The sequence below is a fragment of the Primulina eburnea genome, chromosome 9 (assembly GCF_022965805.1).
Source record: "Primulina eburnea isolate SZY01 chromosome 9, ASM2296580v1, whole genome shotgun sequence".
NCBI classification, from domain to species: domain Eukaryota; kingdom Viridiplantae; phylum Streptophyta; class Magnoliopsida; order Lamiales; family Gesneriaceae; genus Primulina; species Primulina eburnea.
In genome coordinates, this window is record NC_133109.1 from 162975 (window position 1) to 174773 (window position 11799).

The window sequence follows — 11799 nt, forward strand, 5'->3', positions numbered from 1 at the left end:
GTTCAACACATTGAACTATTTTACTTCTCATCGGGATTTAGAAAGCTAATACTTGTGTGGCCCTCAATGGTTCACTGATGCAACTAGCCGTGGGTTCACATCTCCATGTGATTCGGACTAAACATGTCCTTATACGAGCATACCCCAATTGCCCCATTCTTACTTATCAACACCTTGATAACAAGAATGTCAGAACTCAAGTATGATAGTACCCAACCAATCATGTTAAACGTCTAGCAGCATCGCTTACATGATTCCCTAGGTATCACATGATAGTGCCTACAAGAACCATTCTATTATGGTTAGCGTACACTACGGTCCCTTCAACTCATATATCCCGACCGATTCGACAATTATTGGTTTATCGAGAGTTGTCAATGAATCGATACTATGTGTCATGTCGTAGTTGCATCGATGGTGTAATCTATGAAACCCCTTTCATAATTACCACCATACTCTGATCAGAGATTTCAAACTACATACACATGAAAACACATAGGATATCCATACCCGTAGGTAAGCGGTGAATCCCCGGCTAAAATGCATCGAATCCTATATGTTTCGACATAACACCCAACCTTGCCACCTGATGACCCCATTAGAGTCGGTAAACAAGTCAAAGTGAAACGCTAGCACATAGAGTCTCAATGTTGTCCCGGGTCATAAGGACTAATGGTGTACAACCATAAACTAGGACGTTTCCACTCGATAAGTGAGAACCACTTGGAAAGTCCTTTATAGAGGGTTGTTCAGTGCACTCTGCCAGGAGCACCTATCTGCATGCTCGGACATCACAATGTCCCCTACCAATGAAACATGGTACTCACATCGCAGATACTAGTCTCGAACTCGAGCGTCCTATATCCTTCTTAGCTGCGGCTGAATCGACTAGGAACTGTTTAGAATATACAGTATTGCAAATATGAGTTTCATGATACTCATCATGTAATAGCCGAGCCCGGTGTACGGTACGGTTTAAGCTTTGCTTGTTATTTGGGTTTTATGATTTAGATGTTAGAATTGTGTTTTGGGCTATAGTATAGTTATTATGATTGATTGTTGATGGTTGATGTTGTTAGAGGTTGATAGTTGTTTTGTTGCGTCGTTACGGTTTGATTTTAGTTGCCTTAGTTTTGTTCATTGCCGAGACAGGACCGCACCCGCACTCATGCAAGGACCGCACCTGCGGTCATAATTATTGGAATTTGAGTTGGAAAGCCGTGGCATCACCGCACCCGCGGCAGTGCAAGGACCGCACCCGCGGTGAGACCGCCCCCGCGGTATTTGTAGCACCGCACCCGCGGTCAGCGTGCATGGAATTTATTTTGGTTGGCCGAGAGCATAGCGCACCCGCGGTGCTTGTGGCAGCGCACCCGCGGTCTAGGTATGGGCGAGATATTTAGTTGCTTTTTGGGAGTTGTTGCCCATACCTTACCTTATCTTCTTCATCCATTCTCGATTTTCTCTCCATTGGCAAGGGTTTTCCTCCATTTCTTTTGCTTCCTACCTTTGATTCTTGGATTTGTTTGGATTTCCGACTTGAGATCGACGTTCTCCTTGGTGCTAGGGAGCTTAGGTAAGCTTTTGGTGCAATTCTATTGAGGTTTTGAGTTATGAGTTGTTCTTGGACTTGATGTTTGAGTTGGTTAATGGATCATTTGACTTGTACTTGTGGATTTAGACTTGATATTGGTGTTATTTTTGGATTATTGTTGTAGGTGGTGTTCAAGGGTATAGTTTGGAGGTTTCTATTGGTTTGTAAGTGGATTCTCCTTCCTTGTTGCTCACATGATGTATATGTATTGTGTTTCAAAAAGTTTAAAGTGTTATTCCCTTCAAATGCTTATTGTTTACGTATTGATTCTATTGATATATATGTTGGAGGCTTTTATGTCTCAAAATATAGAAAAGGGAATACAAAAGAAAAGAAAGAGTTACAAAGTGATGTTTAAATGCAATAGAGAGTTCAAATGTTTCCGGATTGATAAACATATAGCCAGAGCATTGCATGCAATAGATGATCATCGCCTATAAGCTTATATCCCTCAGAGTTATCGGTTTATATCGATTTGGGATATTTGCACCCACAGTTACAGAGATTCTATTGATATCAATCCCCAGAGCAAAAGAGAAATACCATCGTTACAGTTTTATTATGTTATGAAATGAAATGATATGTTATATTTCAGAGATTGATGGTATTTAATTTCAAAGAAATGTTTTACAGATTATGTTATTGTTATATAAGAGTTCCACTTGCTGAGTTTTATAACTCATTTCAGTTATTTTCATGTGATGCAGTTAAGCGAGATCAGACGGGAAGTTGATTGGGACTGAAGTCATATGCATAGATAGGGAAGTGAAGGCTATTGGGACATGATCATAGGAATGATATATTTTATATTTTGTTGTATCATTTGAATGATCATGTGTTTTGCTTTTGTTGTAAAAATATTTGTAAAATGCATTTTATGTTATAAAATGTTAGCCGTTCCTCCCTACTAAAGAAAAGTTTAAAATTTTCCGCTGCAATTGTATTTTATTTGAAAATGGGTCAAGGGTATCACATTTAGTGGTATCAGAGCACCGATTCTTCGGACCAATGCATATGACTTCGTCTACTTTCAACTGTCCGGGTATGTTTTCTTTTGCATCTATTTATAGTATTTATTGATTGGCTTTTTGTGAGCAATTGTAGAGTATGTCTCGTAAGAGGAAAACCGCAGAGGGTGAGGATAGTTCTTCCTCGAAAGTTGTTGATGAGTTCGGCAAGTTGCTTAAAGAGCAGGCTAAAGTGCATAGTGAGCAGATCCAGCAGTTGCTCCGTATGCAAGGTGCTGGTCAGGGCAGAGGTCAGGGCAGAGGACAGGTAGCTCAGGCTGTTGGTTCAGACAGTGTTTTTACTTCTTTCAAGAGGATGGATCCGCCAGAATTTTCAGGCAGTTCAGATCCTTTAGCAGCAGTCGAGTGGGTCAAGGCTCTTGAGGCTATCTTTGATCATCTCCAGTACGAAGACAAAGACAGGATCAGCTGTGCAGTATTCATGTTGGTAAAGGCTGCACGTATCTGGTGGAATGCCACTAAGGTTGGGGTGAATGTTCCTGCATTGAAGTGGTCTGAGTTCACTGATCTGTTCTATGACAAGTATTTTCCCGATGCACTTCGAGCGAGGAAAGTCACAGAGTTCTTGGAGCTTAGACAGGGTGGCATGAATGTCGACGAGTATATCTTGAAGTTCGAAGAAGGCTGTTTATTTGCTCCGTATATTGCATCGAATGATAAAGACAAAGGCGCTCATTTCATCAGAGGCCTTAGAGCAGAGATTCGTCGAGATATCAACATGTCCAAAGCCGTGACTTTTAAAGAGATCGTGTCCAAAGCACTGTTGGCGGAACAGGATGAGAAAGATATCGCCAAGGAGAGACAGGCGAGACATCAAGCCTTTACTCAGAGAGGCCAGGGTTCGAATCAGAGAGGCAGAGATCAGTCCAAAGGGAAAGGCAAAGTAGAGCAGAGCCATAAGCCACCAGCAGTTCCATCTGATCCCGAGAGGCCTTCGTGTCCCAAGTGTGGTAGACCTCATCGAGGCGAGTGCAGATTTGGCACTGGTACTTGTTATCGTTGTGGCACTGCAGGCCATATTGCCAAAGACTGTCCAAAGGGAGCCAGTAAAGAGAAAGTTCAGGGGTGCATTTTCACGATGACTAAGGAAGGTATAAATCATGATTCTTCATTGATCTCTAGCACTATATTAATTGCAGACAGAGTAGCTTCGACATTGATAGATACAGGTGCTACTCATTCTTTTGTGTCTGAATTGTTTTTGAGATCTTTGGATATAATTGCTTCTGTTCTTCCCTTCCAGCTTAGTGTTGTTTTGCCTTCGGGGGATGTTTTGTGCCCGACTTCGATTGTGTATGCATGCCCTGTTCGTATTGAGGAGCGACTTGTTTTCGCTGATTTGATTGTTATCCCGATGGTTTCCTTTGATGTTATTCTTGGCATGGATTGGCTGTCGACCTATCGTGCTGTTATTGATTGCATTGCTAAGACAGTGACCTTTGCAGATGATGGCCAGAGAGGTATGCTCGCCAGTGCAGGTACTTCGCTGGTCCTTCCTTTTATTTCGTGTCTTGAGGCTGAGAAATTGTTGAGTAGAGGTTGTGCTGTGTTTCTGGCTTCTGTTGTGGATGTGGATAGATTGATTAAGTTGAATATTGATGATATTGATGTTGTGAGGGATTTTGCTGATGTGTTTGAGGATGATGTTCCGGGTTTGCCGCCGGATAGAGATGTTGAGTTTGTGATTGATTTAGCTCCAGGTACGGTTCCTATTTCTAAGGCTCCGTACAGATTGGCTCCTACAGAAATGAAAGAGCTAAAGACGCAGTTGCAGGATCTTTTAGATAAAGGTTTCATTCGACCGAGTTCTTCGCCTTGGGGAGCTCCGGTTCTGTTTGCCAAGAAGAAAGATGGTTCTTTGCGGCTGTGCATCGATTACAGGGAGCTTAACAAAGTGACTGTCAAGAACAAGTATCCGTTGCCACGGATAGATGATTTGTTTGATCAGCTTCATGGTGCTACTGTATTTTCGAAGATTGATCTTCGTTCTGGCTATTATCATTTGAAGGTTAGGGAGTCTGATATCCCTAAGACTGCTTTTCGGACGAGGTATGGCCATTATGAGTTTCTTGTGATGTCTTTTGGTCTTACCAATGCTCCTTCGATCTTCATGGACTTGATGAACCGTGTGTTCAAGCCATATTTGGATAGCTTTGTCATTGTCTTTATCGACGATATTTTGATCTATTCCAAGACCAGAGAGCTTCATTCAGAGCACCTCAGAGTTGTTCTTCAGTTGTTGAGAGATAAGAGGCTGTTTGACAAGTTGAAGAAGTGTGAGTTCTGGTTGGAGCAGATTTCTTTTCTAGGCCATGTTGTTTCGAAAGATGGCATAGCTGTTGATCCGACCAAGATAGAGGCAATTCAGAGGTGGCCTATTCCTACTACTGTTTCAGAGGTACGCAGTTTCCTTGGTTTGGCGGGTTATTATCGTCGTTTCATTTCAGATTTTTCCAAGATTGCCCTGCCATTGTCCAATCTGACGAGGAAGACTGTGAAGTTCGAGTGGTCTATCGATTGCCAGAGTGCATTCCAAGAGTTGAAGGACAGGTTGACGACAGCTCCTGTTCTTTCTTTGCCTAATGGTTCAGAGGACTTTGTTGTCTATACTGATGCGTCAAAGAGAGGCCTTGGTGCAGTGCTGATGCAGCGAGGTAAGGTTATTGCCTATGCGTCTCGCCAGTTGAAGGATTATGAGAAAAATTATCCGACGCACGATTTAGAGCTGGCAGCTGTGGTTTTCGCCCTGAAGATTTGGAGACATTATCTGTATGGCGAAAAGTGTGAGATTTTCACAGACCACAAGAGTTTGAAGTATTTGTTTTCCCAGAAAGAGCTCAACATGCGACAAAGGAGATGGTTAGAGCTAGTCAAAGACTATGATGTGACGATCAGTTATCACCCAGGGAAGGCGAATGTTGTAGCTGATGCTTTGAGCCGTAAGTCGAGTTCTTCTTTGAGTTCGATGATTCAGCAGCCATTGTTGATGGACTTGCAGAGAGAGGATATTGATTTGGTACTTCCAGGGACCATTGCTCGCCTTTCAGCGTTGGTCATTCGGTCTTCATTGACAGACAGGATCTGTAGAGAGCAGACTGTTGATGTTCAGTTGTCAGAGTTGATAGCTAGAGCAGAGGAAAGAGGGAATTCAGAGTTTGGTTTGAATGGTGATGGTTTGGTGACTTTTAGAGGCCGTATTTATGTTCCTGTTGGCGATGATATTAGACGAGATATTTTGGCAGAGGCACATACCGCACCATATTCGATACATCCAGGCAGCACTAAGATGTATCAGGATCTTCGTCGACTTTATTGGTGGCCAGGTATGAAGAAAGATATTGCTTTGTTCATTTCTCAGTGCCTTACTTGTCAGCAGGTTAAGATTGAGCATCAGAGACCTGCTGGGACATTGCTTGCATTGCCGATTGCTCAGTGGAAATGGGAGCATATTACGATGGATTTCGTGACTGGTCTTCCCAGAGTGCAGAAAGGTTATGATTCTATATGGGTCATTGTTGATAGATTGACCAAGTCAGCGCATTTTCTCCCAGCCAAGGTGACGTACTGATGTGAATCTTGATACGAATAAATAGCAAACACGATTAAAAGTGAATCGCACCCTCTATTCAATTACGATAACAAGACGCGTGTGTTTTCCCGATCTTTTGATTCAAGTATTGTTGTGATATTCACCTCTAAACTAGCAAGAGTTTAGCAACAAATAAACACGAATAAAAACAATCGAAAACTATACGAACCTTCGAAGAACTTTGCCTACGACAATCCGCACAAGCAACGATCGACAAACGCCACAAAGTTAAAAACTTTGATAAGTTTGATTTTGATTTAACAAAGCTTGGCTTTGAAAAGTTGAGAGAAAAATCTCACAAGTTTGATAAAACTCAAAATATTATGTCAATTGTCTCTAAATTGTTTACATGGTATTCTAGCTTAAATAGAGACAACTAAAACCTAGATATAGAAAATTGAATATTAAAAGATAACAATATCTAGTTGCCAAAATAATTAAAACTCTAAACTAAGAAATTAAATCATTCAACTAAGAAATTAAAATCTTTCTCGAAAATGATTTGCAGGCGGCGCGCTCGGGCGCGAGATTTCTACCGCTCGGGCGCCGGGACTTCTGTAATTCGCGCTCGGGCGCGGAATTCTACCGCTCGGGCGCGAGGCACGCGCTCGGGCGCGATATTTTACCGCCCTAGCGTGGAGCTCTCGGGTCAGGCATCTTGTTTTGACTTTCTCTTCATAATTTAGCACTTGAATAATATTGAAATATCTTCCAACTTCATTCTCCACTTGATTGTGATGCAACCCGAACCCCTCGAGCCTTGTTTCCAAGCTTTCATTGGTTGAATGAAAGGCAACATTCAACATCTTCAAGCATCCTCTCGGGATTGGTTCTTGGAACGCATAGTGGCTGGCTAGATTCATATCACGTACTCCATGAATCAGTATGCCGAGGAGTACATAGCAGAGATTGTTAGACTTCATGGTGTTCCTGTGTCGATTGTGTCTGATCGTGACCCTAGATTTACTTCAGAGTTTTGGAAGAGTTTGCACAGAGCTATGGGTTCGCGGTTAGCTTTCAGTAAAGCTTATCATCCCCAGAGTGACGGTCAGTCAGAGAGAGTCATTCAGATTCTAGAGGACATGCTCAGAGCTTGTACTATTGACTATTCTGGTAGCTGGGATTCTAAGTTGCCTTTGGTTGAGTTCACGTACAATAACAGTTACCAGGCGACTATTGGCATGGCACCGTATGAGGCTCTTTATGGCAGGAAGTGTAGATCTCCCTTGTTTTGGGATGAGGTTGGTGAGAGGAAGATGTTGGGACCAGAGTTGGTTCAGCAGACTGCCGATGTTGTTGCTGTTATCAGAGAGAGGATGAAGACTGCTCAGTCGAGACAGAAGAGCTATGCAGATATTCGTCGTAGACCTTTGCAGTTTGAGGTTGGCGACCATGTGTTTCTGAAGATTGCACCTCTTAAGGGTGTAATGCGGTTTGGCAAGAAAGGCAAGTTGAGTTCGAGATTTATAGGCCCTTTTGAGATCTTAGACAGAGTTGGTGATCGAGCCTACAGATTATCCTTGCCGCCAGATCTTGACAGAGTTTACAATGTGTTTCACGTTTCGATGCTCAGGAAGTATATTGCAGATCCTTCCCATGTTCTTCGCCACGAGCCATTGGACTTGACGCCGAATTTGACGTATCAAGAGATTCCGGTTCAGATTTTGGACCGCACAGTTAGAGTTTTGAGGAACAAAGAGATCGGCATCGTTAAAGTCCTTTGGAGGAACCATTTGATCGAAGAGGCTACGTGGGAACCAGAGATTGAGATGAGAGTGAAGTATCCTGAGTTGTTCGTGCAGTGACGTCAATTTCAAGGACGAAATTCCCTTAAGGAGTGGAGATTGTAATAGCCGAGCCCGGTGTACGGTACGGTTTAAGCTTTGCTTGTTATTTGGGTTTTATGATTTAGATGTTAGAATTGTGTTTTGGGCTATAGTATAGTTATTATGATTGATTGTTGATGGTTGATGTTGTTAGAGGTTGATAGTTGTGTTGTTGCGTCGTTACGGTTTGATTTTAGTTGCCTTAGTTTTGTTCATTGCCGAGACAGGACCGCACCCGCACTCATGCAAGGACCGCACCCGCGGTCATAATTATTGGAATTTGAGTTGGAAAGCCGTGGCATCACCGCACCCGCGGCAGTGCAAGGACCGCACCCGCGGTGAGACCGCCCCAGCGGTATTTGTAGCACCGCACCCGCGGTCAGCGTGCATGGAATTTATTTTGGTTGGCCGAGAGCATAGCGCACCCGCGGTGCTTGTGGCAGCGCACCCACGGTCTAGGTATGGGCGAGATATTTAGTTGCTTTTTGGGAGTTGTTGGCCATACCTTACCTTATCTTCTTCATCCATTCTCGATTTTCTCTCCATTGGCAAGGGTTTTCCTCCATTTCTTTTGCTTCCTACCTTTGATTCTTGGATTTGTTTGGATTTCCGACTTGAGATCGACGTTCTCCTTGGTGCTAGGGAGCTTAGGTAAGCTTTTGGTGCAATTCTATTGAGGTTTTGAGTTATGAGTTGTTCTTGGACTTGATGTTTGAGTTGGTTAATGGATCATTTGACTTGTACTTGTGGATTTAGACTTGATATTGGTGTTATTTTTGGATTATTGTTGTAGGTGGTGTTCAAGGGTATAGTTTGGAGGTTTCTATTGGTTTGTAAGTGGATTCTCCTTGTTGCTCACATGATGTATATGTATTGTGTTTCAAAGAGTTTAAAGTGTTATTCCCTTCAAATGCTTATTGTTTACGTATTGATTCTATTGATATATATGTTGGAGGCTTTTATGTCTCAAAATATAGAAAAGGGAATACAAAAGAAAAGAAAGAGTTACAAAGTGATGTTTAAATGCAATAGAGTGTTCAAATGTTTCCGGATTGATAAACATATAGCCAGAGCATTGCATGCAATAGATGATCATCGCCTATAGGCTTATATCCCTCAGAGTTATCGGTTTATATCGATTTGGGATATTTGCACCCACAGTTACAGAGATTCTATTGATATCAATCCCCAGAGCAAAAGAGAAATACCATCGTTACAGTTTTATTATGTTATGAAATGAAATGATATGTTATATTTCAGAGATTGATGGTATTTAATTTCAAAGAAATGTTTTACAGATTATGTTATTGTTATATAAGAGTTCCACTTGCTGAGTTTTATAACTCATTTCAGTTATTTTCATGTGATGCAGTTAAGCGAGATCAGCCGGGAAGTTGATTGGGACTGAAGTCATATGCATAGATAGGGAAGTGAAGGCTATTGGGACATGATCATAGGAATGATATATTTTATATTTTGTTGTATCATTTGAATGATCATGTGTTTTGCTTTTGTTGTAAAAATATTTGTAAAATGCATTTTATGTTATAAAATGTTAGCCGTTCCTCCCTATTAAAGAAAAGTTTAAAATTTTCCGCTGCAATTGTATTTTATTTGAAAATGGGTCAAGGGTGTCACACATCATATGAGCATCTCATATTCTTTCTACCATTTGTATATTCAAGGACTTTATCTATGCAACTAGCATGGGTAAACAGATAAAGAAGTGCCAAAACAATAAATTCAAATATTATTAAAATAAAGATCGTTTATACAAAGAGTTTCATTGTGAACACTCGGCCAACACTTGGCTCGACGTGCACCTACTCTAACACGCTATGGCTATCAATTTTGAATCGGCCCTATCAATCGAAGAAGCCGATGTGAAGAATTTCTTTCTGAAGCTTGAATCAGCAGGGTTGAAAACATTCTTAGGGAACTTCTCACAAGAGATCTATCCGAAGGAACTTCAAGATTTCTACTCAAATGGATTTATCAACTCTGATGGAAGCATCATCTCTACTGTCAACAATCACTTGTTAACCATCTCTGAAGATTCTCTTGGATAAATATTTTTGCTGCCTTCTGATGGGTTAGCACAACTTGCTGATGTCAAAGCATCTGATGTCGAAGAGATGCAAACTTTATTTTCTGCTGATGGACGAAAAATCAAAGTTTCAGATCCAAAGAAGGAGCTGAAGCACGAGGTTCAGTTACTGGCTGACATTGTAGCCAAGGGGCTATTGGCAAAGGCAGGATCCTTTGCTGCTTTAACTTTGGAGAAATTTCAAGCCATTACTGTCATCATGGCTGGACGAAGACTCAACTGGCAGCACCTCATTTTCAACATCTTGAAGAATATGTTCTCTTCCACCAAGCAGTCAAAAGGTTTTGCAATACAGCTGAGCTATTTGATGAAAGTCAAAGGGTTAGTAGCTGATGATTTGGAGAGATTATCTAAATTCAAAGTGTTCAATGCCAAGAATATTTTTCCGCCAAAAACTAAGTTGGACATCTCTCCTGATAAATTTATTAAGATCAAAAAGGAGATTGGGACGCAGCAGGCTGCTCCCAAATCAGTTAAGATTGCCAATACTCTAGCACAGAAGAAGACTTCAAAACGCAAACTGAGTGTCAGTGATTCTGATATAAAGAAGACCTCGTCTCCTCCAATCGTCAAGAAACCTCGGACACTGAAAACCAAACTTGTTGCTACAGTTGTAGTCATACCAACTGATAGAGTGATGGAATCAGGCGCTCAACAGCCAATCCAGGTTGTTCCATTGAAGGCAGTCCCAACTGAGTCCTCAACTGAGGATCAGTTACCCTTGTTCACCATTCTGCCAAAGAGTAAAATCACTGAATCTAGTGATAAAACAAGACTTGCTGGAGTAAAAGCTCCACTTATTACTATTTCTCATTACTCTCCTTTACCATTTGCCAGACCAACAGGAGTTGTGCTTAGAGAGGGGATTGATGTAACTACGTCTGGATTAACCATTCCTCACATTTTGACTGACTCCAAGGGCAAGGGTAAAATACAAGAAGAGCCCAGACCTAAGAATGCCATTCAAACTCACATTGATCTTATTTGGCAAGAGGTCAATTAATTTGCATAAGAGAAGCTCCAAGTTTATGAAGAATGGGTAAATTTCCGAGTTCATGTTTTTGCCAAGGACCTCCACAAAAAATCTAAGCTGAAAAGATTTATTGCTCTGGAAAGAGTAGTGCTGAAGATGGTCAAAGCTTCTTCGATTTATCAAGCTTTGCAGATGAAGAAGTATTTCTTTGATCTTTCGAGAGAAAAGAAGCTACAGCAGATTGTTGATGAGCTTCGGCAACATTTCAATCCCACAAGTCCAACTGCATTCAATGATAAAGCAGTCTATGCTCAACTGGAAACAGATTTGATTGGACTACAAGCATAAATTAAACAATGGGAAATGGATCAAGAACTGATCATCCCAGCAATCTCTCAAAAGCTTGTGACTGAAGAACTAGCTGAACAAACAGCTGGAGAGCCTGATAAGGACACTACTGCTACCCTTTCTCAGAAATCAGATGTCTCCTCATCTTCAATTGCTCCATCTTCATCCTTGTCAACACCTCCCATTGATGATCCCACGATGTATTCGGAAGCTGACTTGACACTAGCTCATATTGATGAAATTATTCAATCAGTGGTTCAATAAGCTTCAACCAATGAACCTTTGTCAGTTGATCACTCCGTTGATCAAGCAGCTGAAGAGAATCCCATCTTAA

The 11799-nt window shown here is 41.5% G+C and overlaps 1 protein-coding gene across 1 annotated transcript; it reads left to right on the forward strand.

The window, feature by feature from the left end:
• The first annotated feature begins 2336 nt into the window (after window positions 1-2336).
• Window positions 2337-11465, forward strand: LOC140842089 (uncharacterized). The gene is made up of 4 exons (XM_073209906.1): window positions 2337-3713; window positions 4068-5207; window positions 10219-11070; window positions 11158-11465. Exons 1-4 carry the CDS (start codon window positions 2702-2704, stop codon window positions 11463-11465), a joined length of 3312 nt encoding a protein of 1103 aa, XP_073066007.1. The 5' UTR covers window positions 2337-2701.
• The last annotated feature ends 334 nt before the right edge of the window (window positions 11466-11799 follow it).

What these genes read in the sequence shown, in the direction of transcription:
- LOC140842089 (XM_073209906.1), top strand. Translation starts at nt 2,702, where the DNA reads ATGTCTCGTAAGAGGAAAACCGCAGAGGGTGAGGATAGTTCTTCCTCG. An exon ending in TTTCACGATGACTAAGGAAG is followed by an intron (nt 3,714 to 4,067) that starts GTATAAATCATG and finishes TGACCTTTGCAG; the next exon opens with ATGATGGCCAGAGAGGTATG. An exon ending in TGTTCTTTCTTTGCCTAATG is followed by an intron (nt 5,208 to 10,218) that starts GTTCAGAGGACT and finishes TCAAAGTTTCAG; the next exon opens with ATCCAAAGAAGGAGCTGAAG.